Here is an 18,351-nt window from a genome sequence, read left to right on the forward strand (position 1 = left end):
CATACATGCTCAGGAGGAAGTCACTGTAACTGACATTAGGGGTGCATCAGAGAACAGGAGGAAACCCTTGTAGAACTTGGGACAACCATGCTACATAAGAATGTGGGCTGTCAGGGCTGGAGAGATGGCTCAGCAGTTATGAGCACTGACTGCTCTTCCAGAGGACCCAGGTTCAATTCCCAGCACCCACATGGTGGCTCACAACCATCTGTAATGGGATCAGACGCCTTCTGCTCTCTGACGCTCTCTTCTGTCATGCAGGTACTACATGCAGGTAGAGCACTCATATACACAAATAAACAAATCTTAAAACAAAAAGAAAGTGGGCTGTCTTAATTTGCTATTGCTGTGCAGACACCATGACCAAGGCAACTTATAGAAGAAAGAATTTACTTGGGGCTGACAGTTCTAAGAATGAGTCCAGGACCACCAGGGTAGGAGTATGGTGGCAGGCAGGCAGACATGGCACTAGAGCAGTATTCGGGAGCTTGAACCTTAAGCATAAGGCAGGGTGAGCACTAACTGGGAATGGGACACACCTCCTCCAATGAGGCCACACCTCCCGGTCCTTCCCAAACATTTCCACCAACGGGGGACCAAGCATTCAAACATGTGCAACTATGGGGGTCATTCTCATTCACACCACCGCATGGGCTATGGACCACTCCAGGAAGTGTGTGATCTTTGGAAGAGAAAATGGGCAGGTGGGTGGGAAGGCAGGGATGGAGGTGAAGATGGCCTTCAGGAAGGGACGGACACTGAGTAACCAAAGGGAGCAGAGCCCACAAGGGAGAGTGCCAGCCTGCTCAGGTTAGGACAGCCAGGGCTACACACAGAGAAGCCCTGTTTAGAAAAACCATAAAGGAGGAGGAGGCAGGTTGGCAAACACCCACTCCAGACAGCAAGTTTAGGGAAACTCAGCCCACAGATGAAGGTCAAGGGACACATATCCTGAGCCCCAGGGAGCTCAGGATTACAGGCTCTGCTAAGCATCAACAGCTGGCTGACACCATCCACGTGACCTCATTCAGGTCTCGTAAAGGCCTTGCCAGCACAGAACTGATCACTGCTGTTGTTACACATAAAGATGAAGCGGAGGAAAAGTTAGGTAGCTGTTCCAGGGTCACACGGGAAGGAGAACCAGCTGTAACTGTGAGCAGAGGAGACCAATAACCAGGCAAGGAAGGCCAATGGGCCCTGAATCTAGTTACTTGGGTTGGGTGCTGTGGTACTTAATCTTGTGAGTCAACCTGCTAAACCAAGGTGCTCCAACACGTGGTCAGGGAGGAAATTTCAGGAGGGATTTGTATCAGCAGCTTTGGGGAAGGCGGGTGACCCCCATACCGTAGGTGGGCCTCATCCAAGCAGAATGTTTGAAGGTAGACATCAACCTCCATGTGTCCTGCAGGGTCCATATTGGGCCGCCCCATCTGTCCAACTGGTAACTTCTCTGGGCAGCTGTGATCACACAAGGCAAAAGGCACGTGGAAGAAGACCCAGTCCCGATGGCCACACTCGCAAGGGGGAGGGGCAGCCAGGCCAGCGCCCACTACCGGAGAAAGGCCTTGCGGCCTGCACCACCATTGACCAATAGGCCTACGCCAGACTCCGAGGCCCCAGCCCGGCTTCCGAGGGCCCTGGCTAGTCACACTGCAGCCAGTCCTGCCTAGCCTGTCGCTCCGGGAACCGTCAAGCCCATGCGGTCACTTCCGAAGGACACGCACCGGGCGGGGCTCTGCCAATCCTGGCGCTTTATCCTTCAGGCCGCCCACCTGGCCTGAAGTCCTCGACCTGTGAGTAGTCAGCTCTGCCGTGCACGGTCCACGCTTGTCCCAGGAATCTTGGCCCAACCGCTGCAGCGCTTCCGGATGACTTTCCCCTAAACACTCTGCTGACGGGAGTCAAGTAGAGAGCCCAGGGCCCATTGAAGGTCCGAGCTTGCAGTGAAATAGATGGGGTGGGCCTGGCTTGAGTAAGGGGGCGCGGTCACATCGGGCAGGAGGCAAGAACTGGAAGGCGGAGTCGGTGAGAGGGCGTGTCCATCTGGAGATGGGCGTGGTCTTATTGGCGCTGAGCTGGGCCAGGGAGTGGACAGATAGGCCTGGAGGATGAAGGGGCGTGGCTGTGTGGCTGGAAACTGGGTCCTCTGTGCAGGGAACTGAGGTTGGGTGGTTCAAGGCGGGGCCTCAAGAGGGGCCTGGCGCGGGGGCGGAACATCTGGCCGCCTGGTTAGTCTCCACCACGTTGTGTCTCAACTCCAATTGTCTTGCGCGCCCTTTAGTCGGGTCTCACTAGGTGCTTCTCTCTGCTGTCCTCGCCCCAAGACCTTGCCCCTGGCCCACCGCCCCCCCCCCCCAGTTTCTGTGGGACACCCTCCTCCCGCCCTGCGCTCTCGGACTAGAGTCGCTAACTTCCTGCGTGGCAGAGCAGGTGTTCCCAGATCCATGAGCTCTCTAGGGGATCAGGTACGGGACTGGCATCAGGGCGTACTGGCGGTGGCACGAGAAGACTGGGACCGTGCGCTATGCCTCTTCTCAGACGTTCGGGAGCCGTCGGCCAAGATCTACTTCAACATGGGCTGCGTGCATCTGATGGCCGGGAATCTCGAGGCTGCATTGCAGGTGAGAGCCCCGGGACTGGTGACAGGGACCTCCGCCCCCATCCCTGGTGGAGGACTATGCAGATGAAGACGTGACTATAGGCATGAATCCTTATGTTCCAATGAACACCCTAGAAAAGGACGCTCTTCCCCACCTCATAGCCACCTGGAAGGGGGAGGGGATCCCTGCTCCTTTACCTTGTTGTTTCCTTGGAGACTGTTCCTCTAATGCTCCCTCTTAGTGACTGACTGCCTGAAGCAGGTAGGAGCTTCGTGGTTGGGAGATTCCTCTCTTAGTTGAGGCCAGAATGGGGTACAGGGCACATAGCCACATGGGTCAAATGCATCAGTCCTGTACCAGGCCAGGCCATCCGGAAGGAGGAGGGAGGGACATACCTGAAGGCGGGCTGGAGGCAGCGAGCTGGGGCTCTGCCTATCCCCCGAAGGTACACGTGTGGGGAAATGGATTTCAGCAGATGTCTGTGGTGACGGTGGCACACGCAGTCTGCCTTCCCAGTTTGGAGTGCTCACACGTCTCCCTACCTGCTTCTCCAAGCAGAACTACTCAGGGATGCACACTGTAGAGGAGGCAGTCAGGGCATTCTCTGCTTCATGTTCATCAAAGTGACAGCTATTCCTGGGTGCGTGATCTAAGCCCTCAGCGCTCCGCCTCCAACTCAGTCGTCCTGTCCTTCACATGATGGTGATCACATGGAGGACTGGGCTATGCACAGATGGCCTCTTCTAATTTCTTTCTTGAAATTATTATTATTTACTTATTTACCTGTGTGTGTAAGTCAGGAGACAACTTGTGGGAGTCAGTTCTCTCCTTCTGCCATGTGGGACCTGGTGACCAAACTCGGGTCATTAGGCATTGTGGCAGGTGTCTTTACCCACTGAGCCACCTTGCCAGCTCTTTTCTATTATTTCCTACATATGCATCTGCACCCACAATTACTTCAGAATTGTTTCTTCACTAAAAGGTTGTTATTCAGCCGGGCGGTGGTGGCGCATGCCTTTAATCCCAGCACTAGGGAAGCAGAGGCAAGCAGATCTGAGTTCGAGGCCAGGCTGGTTTACAAAGCAAGATCCAGGACAGCCAGGGCTACACAGAGAAACCCAGTATCAAAAAACAAAAACAACAGCAACGACAAAAAAAAAAACAACCCCAAACAACAACAACAACAACAACAAAAAAAAAAAGGAAACAAGAAGGTTATTGTTCAGGAGAGGAAATGTAGTGATCTGTTACCAGGTGGTTCAACAGTGAGTCACATGTTAGGTCAATCCAGTGCTCACCTCCTCACACTGTAACTAGAGAGGGGTTTGAAGTCCTCTGCCGTAAGAAGAAGAATGGGCACTGCCTTAAGTCAATAAAATGAATATGTGTGCAAGCCTAGGCATATCAGTTAGACCCGGAAACTCGAAGAAGCAGGTGGTACAGCTGCAATAAGGAAAACCAAGGGTGCAGGTCTGATGTGGTTGCAACTTCAACCTGTCAGTGTGAGACGTGTAATGTTGGATGTAGCACCAAGCAGCCAGCCCATTTCCAGGTTGATTGTGGCATGTGAAAACTTCAAGTCAGGTCCAGTTCAACAGTCAGTCCACCTGGCTGGTTTCAGTATCAGGAAACTACACCAGGTTTACTGATGGCTGCTTTCCCTGCTGGGGACACACATTTCTGTGTCTGTTTAAGGCTGTGCTGCCTGTGCACAGAAGACTTCGGTGTTCTGATTCTAATTATTATAGATGGTTGTAAGACACCATGTAGTTGCTGGGAATTGAACTTAGGTCCTCTGGAAGAGCAACCCTCTCCAGCCACTGAGAAGAGATTTTTAAAAGCCAAAAGTCTTACACAATCCTGTCTCCCAGAGACAACTGGTACTGACATCTTGGAGCATTTTCTTTCAGCTCTGTGCTCACTAGAGATAAAATGGGTTTCTATGTCATAGGGATATGCCCTGAGCTTATCATGAGGCATTTGAGGCAGCTGAGGAATCTATGCAGCAACACATCTGTCCAGGCTCTCGCTTGGCAGGCACCCGCTGCAAGGGGCCCTCATCAGTTGACATTTCCATGTGCATCTGTGGCATTGGGTTCTTGGGTTACTGAGTTTGCTGTACCACGAGCATTTTTGTCCCTAGGCATTTGACCAAGCGGTGACCAAGGACACCTGCATGGCTGTCGGCTTCTTCCAGCGGGGAGTGGCCAATTTCCAGCTGGAGAGGTGAGCACAGCAGGATCCTGTTCCTTATTGGGTGGTTCTTGGTCTCTGCAAACCAATGCTTGCACCCACTTCCGTCTCTCTGCTCTGGATCCCCTCCAGCCTGGATGAGGATGCGCTCTGGTTAGGCGGGGGCGCACACACAGTCCTGTCTCTGTCAAGATTCACAGTTCTTTCTCAGCATCCCTGCTTCCCTCCTCATGTCTGCAGTAGTGAGAATACTGTTTGCAACCAATTTGCAGATGTGAAAACCAGGGCTTATCCTAGGATGTGGATGGCCTCCCAGCTTTCTAAGAGGAGGAAGGGAGGAAGGGTATTCAGGGCTGTGGGCTCCAATCAGCCCAGGGGGGCTGGCTGAGAGAAGTGGAGAATCTAGTGGGGGATGGAGATTCCACCCAGAGTTAGAAGCTCAGAGATTAGAGGAGGCCCCATAAGGTTGGGCCCAAGAGGCAGAAAAGGAGAGCCCAGGACGGTAGGAAGAAGGTATGGAGTGTAAGCAGGGCCCCTGTCAGGCAAAGACAGCAGATGCTCAGGAGGCTAAGCAGAACTGGACAGTAAACTCCCATTGAGCACACTGGTCTGGACTTGAGTACCCATGAAGTGCTCATACCTGGGTGATCACGCTTGCCTTCAGGCATCCCAGAGCTGACCCAGAGAGAAGGATGGGTGGGGTACCCAAAGCCACCCTTCCCAGCTTAGCTCCTCCAGTGCAGCTGTTGAGAGGCCCCTCATGCTCACAGGTCCCAGGAGGCTGTGTCTGACTTCCAGCTGGCCCTGGCACAGCTGAGGGGCAATGCTGCCATTGACTACACCCAACTGGGTCTGCACTTCAAACTGCAAGCCTGGGAGGTGAGTGGGCATCTCCCGTGTGCAGAGTTCGGACACCAAGCAGTGTCACGGGGGATTGGAGGTACTCTCTGCAGCCCTGGGGTTCTGTTGGGGGAATCTAGGGTTCTTGGGAATTCTAAGGTTCTGCCATGGCCCTGGGATGCAATAGGGGTCCTATCATGTAGTCTGCGATCCTGGCTGGAATCCTAGGGTAAAATCTGGAGTGTTGCCAGGGGCTGTCACCTTTGTGTTGGTGTCACTGTCATGGTCATTTCAAGTGGAATGAGATGTCCTGTCCAGCCAAAGACTTTTGGAGGCCTGAAGTCCCCCAGCTCCTGATTGCCCAAGGAGGCTGGAGTGGCAGTGGAGGGAGCGGACTGCTCACACACTTGGGAGCCAGCCAGCATGGGCTCATGTGGGAGAAAAGCAGGACAGGATTGAAGATCATGGCCAGGTGACAGATCGGTTTGGGGGAAGGTCCCTGCAGCTGAGCCAGAGGAAATAGCAGGAACAGAGGGCCATAGGGAGAGTGGGCGTGTTTCTCTCCTTGTAGCAAAGTTGGGCTTCTGTGTGCCTACCTCTCCAGGATGAAGGGAAGATGGGCTCCAGCATTGTGTGATTTCATGTCACTGGAGCTGTAAGGATAGCTTTAACTCGGACCACCTTGCCCGTGAGAATGCTCTGAATATGCGGTTCTGATTGTCCCTGCCAATGGGAACCCTTAGACATGCTCTAGACTCAGGGGTACAGGGAGCAGTTAATGGGGGGTGGCAGGGTATAGAATGAGGAAGGTGTTAGCCAAGGGAATACTTTGTGAGCCACCATGTGAGAATTGGGAGTCTAATCCGAGTCCTCTGGAAGAGTAACGAGTACGCTTAACCACTGAGCCATCTTCCCAGCTCCCCCACCCCCGGCACAGGGGACACTTTAAAAGGGAGAGCTACTTCTGCTGTTTGAAGCAGAAAAGTCCAAAGCAAAGCATGGCCCTGCAAGGACTAAACAGATACAGGGAATGACCACTTGGCACCTGACAGCTGAGCCAGGCAGGCAGATGGCCTGGTCCCTGCTTGTAGCCCCTGTGGCAGCTGAATATACAGAAGAACCGCCAGCTACTGTGACTGGAGTTCAGAGGAGGACCATGGGGGGGGGGGCTGGCCCCTGCTGTCACGTCTGCCCTTGTTCCTAGGTCCTATACAACATGGCGTCAGCACAGTGCCAGGCAGGGCTCTGGACCAAGGCTGCCAATACTCTAGTGGAGGCGATCTCCAAGTGGCCAGAGGAAGCCCGAGATCCCCTGGACACTGCCCTGGACCAAGTGCAGGTGAGGCGGGCAGGTGGCAGTCATACTGGTTTGGAGCCAGGTTCTATAGCTTATCCCCTCAACCCTACCTATAGGACCTGGAGAGAGGTAGCCTGGGTACCCCATACTTCCTGCAGCCTGTCACACATGACGGGAGCCCAAGCAGCCCCTCTGCTTCAAGGCTCAAGCCATGGCCACCCAGGTTTACATGCTGTATCCCAGAAACAGGTACCCCTGCAGCTGCTGCAAGTCCCCAAGGGTGAGGTCTTCCAGCCTCCCAGGCAATACCTACAGCATCTGGAGCCCGTGGATTTCCTCGGCAAGGCTAAGGTAAAACACTAGGGTGTTTTCCAGCTTGGGTACCCGGCTGCCAAAATGGCAGTTGTAGCCTATGCCAAGCGCACGGTGTGGTGGCACCTGCACTGGACATCCAGTGTGTTTATGAGGACAGTTGGGTCTAGGCCCAACTTACAGGTAGTCAGTGGGTACAAGGTACCTAGGCTTGGGGTGAGTGTTCATACACGAGGCTGTAGACCCAGAGGCAGAACTTACCAGAAGTCAGCTCTAAAGGAGGAGGCTCCAGCCTTTTGATGGGAATCCCCAGGGGTACCCCTCCTTCACCCCCACACTCTTGTCCCAGGAGCGTCCAATATCTGTGCATCTTCATGTATTTCTGTTTCTGCATCTCTGCCATAGACAGCAAGGTCCCAGAAAGGATGTGCATGGCCAGTTTGGGCTATATCAGGCCCCCTAAACCACAGGCTGTGGTGGAGTATCTCACCTCCAAATATAAGAAAGGAACTCGGCCAGGAGGTGGTGGCGCACGCCTTTAATCCCAGCACTTGGGAGGCAGAGGCAGGTGGATCTCTGTGAGTTCGAGGTCAGCCTGGTCTACAAAGTGAGTTCCAGGAAAGACACAAAGCTACACAGAGAAACCCTGTTTTGAAAAACCAAAAAAGAGAGATAGATGGAAAGAGAGAGGCGGGGGGGGGGGGGGGGGGGGACGTGGGGGGGGGACTCAAGAAAACAGTCATTTGCAGTGTCTCAAAGAAGGGCCAACTCGGTGTTGCATTGATGACCCCTGGGCTGGCTGTACACCTATGGTCATTGGCAACAGCAGTGTGCTGGACCTACCAACACCATGTGACCCTGTGTAGCTGCCCGAGATGCACACTGCCTGTAAATGTCCCCTGGGGTGGACTGAGTATAGATGGAGAAGAGATGTACTTGTGTATCTATCAGAGTTCACTTAGACGATCGCTACAAGAAAATCAAGTTCATGTTATTAGTACATGTTTCTCTTGGCCATACTTTTTTCTTTTTAAGCTGTAGTGGTCCAGCAGTCTTGAACTAGGTGCAGGCAGCCCACACCCTGCAGATTACAGCCACAGAGGTGCTGGGAATTGGGGACCTGGAGGAACAGACTCAACGGGGTCCTAATGCAGCTGCCTTCCTGCCCCCACTAGGTGGTGGCCTCTGTCATCCCTGACAACACCTCAGACGGCTGGCCTCAGCAGGTAGGTGGGTGGGCACTGAGCAGACCCGGGCCTGTCTTTGCGTGGTTTTGCAGAACTGTGCACTGATAAGGAAAACGAGGCTTAGGCAGGCTAGGCCAAGGACTTGAGCTGCATGCTGGGAGAGCGTTGAGAGTGAGGGTACCCCGCCTCCTATGTACGGGCTGAAACCTAGAGCTTCAGAGTTGGCGTCCCCCACATTCTCACTCTTCCTGCGGGACAGCTCTGACCTGGCAGGGAAGGCTGGTCGCTTCCATCCATTCACCTCTCATGACCCAACGAGTAAGCGTAAGCTTCTAGGAGGGCAGGCAGCCTCCTTGACAACCCGGCCAGGGGTATGGTAAGAGTCAGCCACAGCGACCTGATGTCAGGTGATGGGCTAGGAGGACCAGTTCACTAGCACACACTCAAACCCTCCACCGGGACCGGATGGCACTGTCAACAGAAGGCTGGAGCCTCTGTTGGACATACAGTGATCAAATCACATGACAGCCTAGGGAAAGACAGGTCAGAGGCCCAAACAATGTCCACCTCCGTCCTGGCCATTGCAAAACCTCAGAGCCCCTTGTACCTGGGTGAGAAGTGGTTAGGCAGAAACCCTTGCTATCCTGCTGTAGCCCTAAGAGCCAGTGGTGAGAACTTTAGGAGGTTTGACATGGGCTTATTACAGGACGCAGGACACTCACCTCCACTTAATCTCCAGTATTTGGTTCATCCCAATCCAACTGTTCAGTGTCCTTAAGAGCAACTATATCCTTAACAGCTTTGCTCAAAATCCCCAGATACTTAAACCTGCATCTACCAGCTCCTGTAATGGGCTGTAAACCTCACAAGGGCCAAACATTGCTTTTCCATAGTCTCCCTTCAAAACAGGTTCACAGCCAGGCAGTGGTGGTGCATGCCTTTAATCCCAGCACTCAGGAGGCAGAGGCAGGTAGATCTCTGAGTTCAAGGCCAGGCAGGGCTACACAGAGAAACCCTGTCTTGAAATGTGCCCCCCCCCCAAAAAAAAAGCACACACACACACAAAAAAAAAAACAAAAACAAAAACAAAACAACAACAACAAAAAAACCCACAAACAGTTCACAAGCCACACCCAGAGGTGCCCAACAGAGGTTTCCACCTCCTTGCCAACTCAGGGCACTTGAGGCCGGGCACTTCCTTATCATCTGTTCTGGGCTTCTCGGAGTCAATGGAGGAGCCACCAAACTGGAGTTGGGGATCCAGAGGCGGCCTGGGAAGCAGACTGACTCCCGATGGTGCTAGGCAAGCTGTTTGTGAACTCTAGGCCTGTGAGGACTCAACCCTGTCCCTAGGTGTGCCCAGGGTCTGCCCTACCATGCCTTACTCTCAAACTTCCTGCTAACTGCTGGCCAAGCTCCCAGACTACATCCTTGACCACCGGCGGGGCCAGGACAGAGCCCAAGGAGTTTCTTCCTGGGAGCCAGACCCGCCACCTCAAGACCCCTATACTCTAGGTCCTATTCTAGGGCCACACTCTTTTTTTGGGGGGGGGGTGTACAATTGTTTATCCAAATCCAACAAAGGTAAAACAGCATCAGGGAACGTCTAGGAAATTGGCATTTATGGATGCAGAACTTGGCAACTAGAAAACAGCCAAGGTACCGGCTTCAATGAGAACCGAACACTTCAGAGGAGGTGGGGGAGGAAAGGAAGACACGTTGCTTCTACGTGACTCATGGTGTGAATTAGATCTATGCAGACAGACTACAAGAGCTCATGCTTGGAGCCGAACCCTCCGGAGTGTAAAGGCTGAAATCTGAATTGTAAAATTTTGAGGAAAAGGTGAGCTCTCTGTTGGAACTTGGCAAGGGTTTTGCCTGGACTATACTTGACTCTTAGCCACAACCTGCTCGTGTAGCTTCTTAATGTAGAAAGTAGGCTCTCAACATCCAGCTAAATGTGCTTTTAAGCAGAAGGCCGTAGCCCCCTGTCACACCTGGGCACATCTGTAGATGGGCTCTTTATGTTGACTAAGTTCAGGGTAAGTTCCCGCCTACCTGAAGGAAAGTTGGCAACCTAAATAATAAAAACACTGGTATGCATTCAGATCTCGCATAAATAAATTTTAAACAATTTATACAAAAATAGTTCTGCATAATATAAGAGGTAACAAAACCAACGAAACAAAATGTGCCGGACGGCTGCAGCTGGTGTGTGTGAGGACGGTTGGGGCCCTGCCACCTTTATCTTCTTTTGCAGAGGTCCCACGTGGCGCAAACTGGCCATCAGTCTCCTCCATCCGTGGATACGAGGATCCTGAGCAATAGTGGTAGGAAGAGCTGCCTCGGGAGAGCTGGGATTTGTCCCTTAAAGGAAGTTTGGGGCGGGGGACAGCCACCTGCCAGTCATTCATCTGCTTCAAAGTGTCTCCTTTGTGGAAAGGTGGTCACATGAGCCGTGGTCCATGCTACAGTTTGCTGGCATCTGGAGGGCCTGACCCAGGCCCCTCTAAAGACTCCTCAGGAGCTGGGGTAAGAACTCTCCTGCTCTCCGATCCCTCCTCATCAGCCACTTGAGGCAGGGAAGGCTCGGATTCTATCTCCCTACTTCCAGCCCAGCCTCTCCCCTGACCCCCTTGAGTCCGAGGACCACCCTGCCTTCAAGGGCTATGCAACCCTGTTTCTGACCTCAGGGGGCAGCTGCAAAAGACCCTGCATCCTTGGTGACGGTCACTGTGCAGTGCCACTTTACTGTGCCCCTGGAGGCCCCAAGAGGCGCAGACCTGTCCAGTCTCAGGACACTGCTGGCTCAAGCCCTCCTTCACCAGGCCCAGATGGGGCAGCTCAGGTGAGTCGGAAAGCTGCGGGGGGGGGGGGGGGGGTCGGGACCCTAAGCTGCCGGAGAAAAGGGCGGATCTGAGCTACAGGGAAGCGAGGGTTGTCCTGAACTGGAGAGCAGGGTTCTGTTGTTGCTGTTTTGCTCGGAACTGGTCACTTCTCAGGCCCAGGGAGGGACCAAAGCTAAGGCCTCCTTAGCCCTATGCCGAAGATCCTAGGCAGCCACCGGAAGTATGGCCGGGACTGGAGAGGGACCGAGGTTAACGTCCTTCAGGGGAAGTCCAGACACCAGGCACTCCCCTACATCCTGTAGCTCACACTCAGGACTCCCTTTGCAGTTACCAAGCCCCAGGAGAGGAGAAGTTCTGGATCCCCATCCCCACGGAGGAATCACTGCAGAGCGTGTGGAAGAATGTGGCCAGGGGCCCAAATGGGTTGCGGCTCCAGTGTCGGGTGAGCCAGGGGGAAAGGCTGTGAGGCCCACTGTTGGCAGCCCAGGCAGGGGGAGGGGAAGCCCTTCTCTTGTACCACCCCTGCAGCCCACCCTTCCGCCACAGGGAGCCTGGGGCCGACCGGTGCTCTACCAGGTGGTCGCTCAGCACGATTACTCAGCCCAAAGGCCTGAGGATTTGGACTTTCACCAGGGGGACACAGTGGATGTTCTGTGTGAAGGTAGGACAAGGCTGCCCTTCCCCAACACGGCTGCCCTTCCCCAGGCCCGGTGGGGGCTCTGTTCTCTAGGGCTCGGTCTTTGCTGTAAGCAGACGCACCATCCGCCATGTCTCCACAGTGGACGAAGCTTGGCTGGAGGGTCACCGAGACGGCTGCATTGGCATTTTCCCCAAGTGCTTTGTGGTGCCAGCTGGTGCCTGTGTGAAAGCCCCACCAGCTCGGAAACCCAAGCCAGAAGACCAGCGCTAGCAATAAATGTTGTGACAAGACCAGTTTTAATTTAAACAAACAAACAAACAAACAAACAAACACTACCCCCCCATATGGCCTGTCTTCTAGGGTTGATGATAAAGGGGATCCAACCAAAAGTTCTTGGGAGAGGGGAGCTGGACTGGCCCACAGACCTGGATTCTGACTGTCCGTCCCAGTCTGATTATAGTGAGGAAGCAGGGGTCTCTGCTGGGCTGGTCACGGCCTTCGGAGGGGTCCTAGTTCCACAGGAGCCCCTCCTCTTTCCACCCCTTGGAAGACTGCAGACCCCATAGCCAGTGCCACCCTGAGGGAAGACGGGAGTCAGTACTATCAGGAATTGGTTTGCTCAATGGACTGGAGCCCTTCAGGGTCAGGGGTTCATGAGGGCAGACATCCAGGATGTGCCCAGCAGGTCCTGTGTGCCAACGGCTTTCTTTCCTAAGGGCCATTGATAGTAGCTCACAGTGTAGACAACACAAACAGTTACATTGTTGCTGTTGAATCCCAACGTGGTCCCTGCTTTAGATGCGTTGTGGTCCGTGATCTACTTCAGCTTGGTTTTTACCTAGTCCTGGGTCCAGAAGAGCTGGACAGCGGCTGCCCCTAGAATGGCCACGAGAGTCAGCACTGCGAACACTACTCCAGCCATCCAGATGCTGTAGCTCTGAGCCCGCCACTGGGTCAGTGCCTCAGCTGGAATCATGCCTGTAAGGTTCAGCATGTAGCCCAGGGTCCAGCCAATGTCCACGCCACCTGCCTGTGAGACACACGGCTGTTGAGGGCTGCTGGGTGGCTGTCCTAGGTCCCATCCCATCCTCACCCTGCACCAGGGTGAGGCTCCAGGCGGCAGTCACCTGCTTCTGGAACTGGATGCTGGGCCAGTTCTCCTCCCTGAATTTGTAGCCCTCCAGCAGCAATACGAGGATGTACATGCCTGAGGCACAGTAGTCCCGTAGCCAGCGTTCCTGCCCCGGGTAGCTGGCTTCCACCTTAGGTTGCAGAAGCCGATGAGTAAGTGAGGCCCCAAGACCTCTAAGCATGTCTCTCCCAAGCTATAGTGTGATCTCCACACATCCAAACAGACTCCAGGCAGCAGAAAAGTGTTTAAAGATTTTAAAAGCCCCTCCCGAATTCCCCGTGGAGACCATCCTCCGGCTAGGAGCGGGTGAGGTGGCCAGCCTCATGACAACCAGAAGCTGATCCCATCAGGGCTCTGGACCTCTTTCTTCCCAAAGCAAGGCACTCCCCCTTACCACAGTGTTTTCCTCCCCAGTCCTGGTACCCACCGAGCTTTACCACGAGTCTCTCTCTGTCCAGGAAAACCCAGTAAGATCCCAGAGGCCCTGCTTGCCCACGGTGCAGTATGGAGAGGGGCTAGGGCCGTTATCCAGGGTCACCTACCAGTTTCCAGGGTTTCTGACAGAACTTCCAGACAGTGTCATTGACAATGTGCAGCGGCTGCCTGGAGGTGAGGTTCAGGAAGTCGAAAGTATAGTAAAAGTTGGAAAATGCCTGGGGGACGAAGAGAAGGCTGGGTCAGCCTGAAGGAGGCCCAGGACTCTTCAGCCAGGTATTCCCTCTGGTGTCGGAGTCCCAGACAGGGCCCCTCCTATTCCACTTGTCCTTGGAGCCCCTGGGGTCAGAAGGTCACCTGGGGCCCCAGAAGGAAGCCAGGGCTTGGGGGGGGGATGCTTACATAGAACTGGCCATGCACAGGAGGCTGGTACACTCCGTTGAAAGCACAGTCTTCTTGGTCCTCACAGCTGGAGAAGTTGAAGAGACTCCGGAGGGCTGCCACACATTCCCCAGGGTTGCCGATCCCTTCAACTGTGAGGTTCTGGGTGAGGTTCAGGGAATCTGTAGTGTGGACACAGGGCGACTCATGCAGCGGGGCCAGTGGCAGTGTGGCCAGGTAGCCGCTATGGTAGCATGGGTGTCTGACCAGGGAGCTGTTCTGCAGAGAGAGGAAAGGGCATGAACTCGAAGCTCTGACACACTTCCCCACTCTGCCCCATGCCATCCCACTTCGCCACCCTTCAGATACCAGCCTAACCTGTGCCAGCTTAGCCAGGAGCCTTGTCAGGACCTGGTCCCGCCCGAAGCAGAGGTAGCTGTGAGTATAGATGCTGTAGTTGGCACCGTACAGACGGAAGGTAGCCTGGGTGCTCTGGTCCAGGATGGGGCCCTGAGGCGCGAAGCTGATCTGGGTGGAGGCCCCACCCAGATCCAGAGCACCAACCAGTGTCCTCTCTTCAGGCAGGATCCACTGTCCAGAGGAATACTGACCACAGAGGAAGTGCTTAGCTCTGGGCAGCCACGCTGGCCCCAGCTGCCAGCTGGCCGGCTGGCCAGCCCCAGGGACTGGCCTCTCAGACCAACCCCTCACCCTTGGGCTGCCCCTGCACCTTGAGAAGCATTCCCAGGACATAGTTGATAGTGATCCAACCAAAAGCACCTTCATCTTGCCCAGCCAGGATCTTAGCACCCCAAAAATCCACAGGAGAGTTGCTCAGTGTCTGGGAGACTGCAGCTAGGATGTCTCTCGCCTGAGAGCTGTTCTTCTGGCTGGGTAGAGAGGAGAGAAAGCCTCACTCTAACCTCGTTCCAGGCTCCACGGCACTTCACCCCGGGGTATTCAAGCCTGGCTTTCGGGGGTGACCCTAACAGATGCAATCTGCTCCTATCTCACCTGAGCAGCCTCATTCCTGCTGTGGCCCCCAAGAATGTGGGCGTCTCTTGGTGCTGGGTCTGTGGGATCAAAGCCAGTGCCTCTTCCAGGCAGCCCTTCAGGCTTTCCCCAGCCTGTGTTGGGTCCGAGGTGTAGGAAGCGATCCCAGGTCCTGAAACACAGTACCCTAGGAAAAGGCTCCAGACCTGACGCTTGGGACTGGTGGTGGCCCCCCAAAGATGTGGTCATATCCTGATGTTTGGAACCTGTGAATGTGACCTTTTTTTGGAAGAAGGAAATTCCCAGGTTTAATTAAGGGTTTTTGAATGGGGCATGATGGTGACTGACTATCATCATAGTCCTCAGGAGGTTGAGGCAGGGGGATAGAGGGATCAAGGTCAGTCTGGGTTACACAGCAAGACTCTGCCTCAAATAACAACAAAGGAAACCTAGAGATTAGGCTGGTTTGGTCGCATAGCGGACCACAAGTCCAGTGATTACAATCCTTACAGGGAAATGTAGGAAACCCAGAGCTTCTCCCACTTTGGGGCTTCTGGAGAGTGTGGCTCTGGCACCCCTGGGCCTCGGGCTTTTTATCTCTAGAATTGAGAGGAACCCCGGGAAATTAACTCAGGGCCTAGCACTCGGTAGCTTCTGCCATCAATGTGGTGTGGTACCTAGATGAGAAGCTCCAGGATACCAGAGAAGGCAGCTGTGGCATCAGATAGGGAGACGTTAGCCACAGAACCCGAGGGAAGAGCTGTGTGTGTATTCTCATCAGAGCCAGCCCAACTGAGTGACCATGGTCTCTCACACTGGGAGTCCAAGCCAGGTCACAATGGGACTACCCGCTGACCTTCTATCTGGCAAGTCAGGGCCTGGCTGACCACTCCTGTGTCCTTCTCCTTGTTTGCTGGCCACTGGTACACAAACAGGGATGTGTGGGAGGAGCCGGCGTCAAACACGATCCCAAACTAAGGACAACATTGGGATCAGAAAGGCGTGGAGGCCAACATCCTGGTCACCCAGCCCCACATCCTCATCAGGTCTCTGAGCCAAACCTTGGTGTCTGCAGGCAGGAAGACATCGGTTGCCTTCACCAGGATGAGGATGAGCATGGTGAGGCCAGAGGCTGCTGCAATCCCTAAGAGGGCTATGAAGACCCGTTCCTTCCAGGAGAGTCCCATGGCAGGCGGAGCAGAGCTGCAAGTGTTAGGTGGGCAGTGGAAGACACTCAGATTCCACCTGCTGTCCCAACCCCAGCCTTCTAAAGGAAGGGTCTTAACACATGCCAACTCTCCTCAGATGTTGTCAAGTGTGGGACTCAGATAGCCTCCCTTGGCCAGGTCAGTAGCCAGGACAGCCACAGTAAAAAAAGGCCACATGCAGTGTCCAGAGTCCAGCTGGTCAGGTCCAATATTGTCACAGAGCCTGGGGGCCAGGACATGAGGTACTGTCTGAGGACTCAGCCGATAAAGGACAGTCATTTTTGATGTCACTATCAAGGGTTAATGGAACCCCAGTAGACAGGCCTTGCCCTCCCTCTTCTTCTGGGCCCCTGCTTTCTTGATTCTCCCATGAGGAGCCCCCGATCTGAACTGAACTCAGGGCTCCATGCCAGGGTCTCTCAGTGCAGGACTTCTCTCTGGGAGCCTCAAGGCCAGGCCCATGCCATTTGGCGTCCAGGAGCCAGGTGTGGGCCCTTCATGAGGCCAGTTAGCATTCTATGCTTCTTAACAAAGACATCTGTTTCTTTTGGAAATCCTAAACTTGGGTTTCTCTCATGGGGATCTGAGAGACTTTAGCTGACCCCAGATGAACCCGGGCAGCTGACCAAGGCTGGCCAAAGAATGCCATTATCCTTGGTCCCCAGGACAGCAACACCCTTATCTACCCTGGAGCCCAGCAGGGGTTCTGAGCCTTTACCCACCCCAGCCCACCGATGTACAGAGAGGTCACTAGGCAGCCTGCTTCACGGCAAGCCTCACAATGGATAGTGTTGCTCACTGGACTGTTCAAAAGCCAGAGTGTTCCCTGAGTCTCCAGCAGTTTGAAATTCTGTGACTTTGTATCTCGTGGCATACCCCCCAAGAAAGAAGACACCCCCAGTGTCTCATGAGAGACTAACAGAGGTTTGGACCCCTGGGAATAGGCTAAGTGAGGCACAAGCCCGTGGAAAGGGAGGAAGACTGAGGCAGGAAAAACAAATGACCTAACCAGCACCCAAGGCACAGTGATAAACAGGCCACAGGTAGGAACCAAGAAGCCACAGACCCCCACCTCAGGGAATGTAGCTCCGGAGGCGAGGTAGTCATAAAAAGAGGACAAGGCAGGTTCCCCTCACCCAGGACAGGCAGTACCCTACCAAAGCCAGCCCACAGACCAGGACAGCCCCTTGGGTCCCTTACCTGAGCTGGAAGCCAACCTTCAAGAGTAGCTGGAGGAAGTCCTATTCCTGGGTGCAACCGACCTGCACACCTGCTGCCCTCCACACCCTGTCTCCACCCACTGGAACCTGGGGCTGTGTGGGAGGAGCAGGCCTGCTCTAGCAGCCTTCAGGGGCTGCGTCTACCACCTTTATTCTGCATCGTCAGTCCCGGGCTTACATCTTCTCCTGGCGAGGGAGGAAGGGCAGTGCCCCCAGTGCTCAGGGTGAACTTTGGAGCTGTCCTGGGAATGACAGAGAAGGCAGGACTGTGGAACCCCCTCCCCCGTACTGTGGACCTTGCCATCTGTCCTACTCACTCCGGCCAGGCCAGAGCGGAGTCAGCTAACAGGTGACTGAGAATCCAGTTCTAGAAGGCTGGATGCTGCAAAGCTGTGAAGGTAGAAGGGCCGGGTGAAGCCATTCTCCTTCAGACCTGTTGGATTTTTTAAAACGTAAGGTACAGGGCCTGGGTATAGCTCAGTTGGTAGAATTATTTGCCTAGCGTGCACAAAGCCCTGTGTTCAAGCCCCGGCCCCACATAAAGCCACAAGGTGGTAATCCTAGCACTCGGCAGGCAGGCAGGCAGGCAGGCAGGCAGATGCTGTCCTAGTTAGGACTTCTATTGCTGCGATAAAACACTGTGACCAAAAGCAACTTAGGGCAGAAGGGGCTTGTTTCCCTTACACCTCCAGGTAACAGTTCATCACTGAGGGAGGGCAGGGCAGGAAGTCAAGCAGAATAGGAATCTGGAGACAGGTGCTGATGCAGAGGCCGTGGAGAAGTGCTGCTTACTGGCTTGCTCTTCCAGGCTTGCTCAGCCTGCTTTCTTATACAACCCAGGATCACCAGTCCAGGGCTAACACCGCCCACAGTGGGCTGGCCCTCTCATGTCAATCATTAATCAAGAAAACGCTCTGCAGGCTTTCCCACAGGCCAAGCTGGTAGGGACAGTTTCTTTTCTCTTCTTTTCCTTCCTTCCTTCCTTCCTTCCTTCCTTCCTTCCTTCCTTCCTTCCTTCCTTCCTTCCTTCCTTCCTTCCTTTTTTTTTTTTGTTTTTTTGAGAC

General features: G+C 54.3%; 2 protein-coding genes across 7 annotated transcripts; one reads left to right on the top strand and one right to left on the bottom strand.

The window, feature by feature from the left end:
• Window positions 1-1,668: 1,668 nt before the first annotated feature.
• Noxa1 (NADPH oxidase activator 1) lies at window positions 1,669-12,260 on the top strand. Of its 3 annotated transcripts, XM_076569274.1 has the most exons (13): window positions 1,669-1,930; window positions 2,539-2,621; window positions 4,744-4,826; window positions 5,564-5,672; window positions 6,838-6,972; window positions 7,174-7,281; window positions 8,418-8,468; window positions 10,690-10,759; window positions 10,873-10,961; window positions 11,123-11,277; window positions 11,606-11,720; window positions 11,807-11,939; window positions 12,058-12,260. In XM_076569274.1, exons 2-13 carry the CDS (start codon window positions 2,574-2,576, stop codon window positions 12,186-12,188), a joined length of 1,227 nt encoding a protein of 408 aa, XP_076425389.1. In that variant the 5' UTR covers window positions 1,669-1,930; window positions 2,539-2,573; the 3' UTR covers window positions 12,189-12,260. The 3 variants fall into 3 exon arrangements, with proteins under 3 accessions (XP_076425389.1, XP_076425388.1, XP_042131111.1); XM_076569273.1 differs by having other exon boundaries at window positions 1,669-2,621; XM_042275177.2 differs by having other exon boundaries at window positions 1,671-2,621; window positions 11,825-11,939.
• Window positions 12,196-18,112, bottom strand: Entpd8 (ectonucleoside triphosphate diphosphohydrolase 8). Of its 4 annotated transcripts, none has more exons than XM_076569271.1 (12): window positions 17,972-18,111; window positions 17,268-17,529; window positions 15,921-16,062; window positions 15,716-15,833; window positions 14,881-15,031; window positions 14,597-14,756; window positions 14,245-14,472; window positions 13,888-14,145; window positions 13,593-13,703; window positions 13,046-13,180; window positions 12,757-12,948; window positions 12,196-12,495 (listed from the first exon to the last, which is right to left on the bottom strand). In XM_076569271.1, the coding sequence occupies exons 3-11, from the start codon at window positions 16,044-16,046 to the stop codon at window positions 12,757-12,759; spliced, it is 1,479 nt and encodes a 492-aa protein (XP_076425386.1). In that variant the 5' UTR covers window positions 16,047-16,062; window positions 17,268-17,529; window positions 17,972-18,111; the 3' UTR covers window positions 12,196-12,495. The 4 variants fall into 4 exon arrangements, with proteins under 4 accessions (XP_076425386.1, XP_076425384.1, XP_076425385.1 ...); XM_076569269.1 differs by adding an exon at window positions 17,605-17,720 and having other exon boundaries at window positions 12,196-12,948; window positions 17,268-17,473; window positions 17,972-18,094; XM_076569270.1 differs by lacking the exon at window positions 17,268-17,529 and adding an exon at window positions 17,605-17,720 and having other exon boundaries at window positions 12,196-12,948; window positions 17,972-18,095.
• Between the last annotated feature and the right edge of the window lie 239 nt (window positions 18,113-18,351).

The sequence above is a fragment of the Peromyscus maniculatus genome, chromosome 4 (assembly GCF_049852395.1).
Source record: "Peromyscus maniculatus bairdii isolate BWxNUB_F1_BW_parent chromosome 4, HU_Pman_BW_mat_3.1, whole genome shotgun sequence".
NCBI classification, from domain to species: Eukaryota; Metazoa; Chordata; class Mammalia; order Rodentia; family Cricetidae; genus Peromyscus; species Peromyscus maniculatus.

Excerpts from the sequence above, each read along its gene's own strand:
- Entpd8 (XM_076569271.1), bottom strand. The coding sequence starts at position 16,046 with ATGGGACTCTCCTGGAAGGAACGGGTCTTCATAGCCCTCTTAGGGATT. Across the intron at positions 15,032-15,715 it reads CCTGACTTGCCAGATAGAAG|GACCTGGGATCGCTTCCTAC; the intron begins GTCAGCGGGTAG and ends ACTGTGTTTCAG. Across the intron at positions 13,181-13,592 it reads GTCAGAAACCCTGGAAACTG|GTGGAAGCCAGCTACCCGGG; the intron begins GTAGGTGACCCT and ends CTGCAACCTAAG.
- Noxa1 (XM_076569273.1), top strand. The coding sequence starts at position 2,445 with ATGAGCTCTCTAGGGGATCAGGTACGGGACTGGCATCAGGGCGTACTG. Across the intron at positions 2,622-4,743 it reads ATCTCGAGGCTGCATTGCAG|GCATTTGACCAAGCGGTGAC; the intron begins GTGAGAGCCCCG and ends TTTTGTCCCTAG. Across the intron at positions 5,673-6,837 it reads TCAAACTGCAAGCCTGGGAG|GTCCTATACAACATGGCGTC; the intron begins GTGAGTGGGCAT and ends CCTTGTTCCTAG.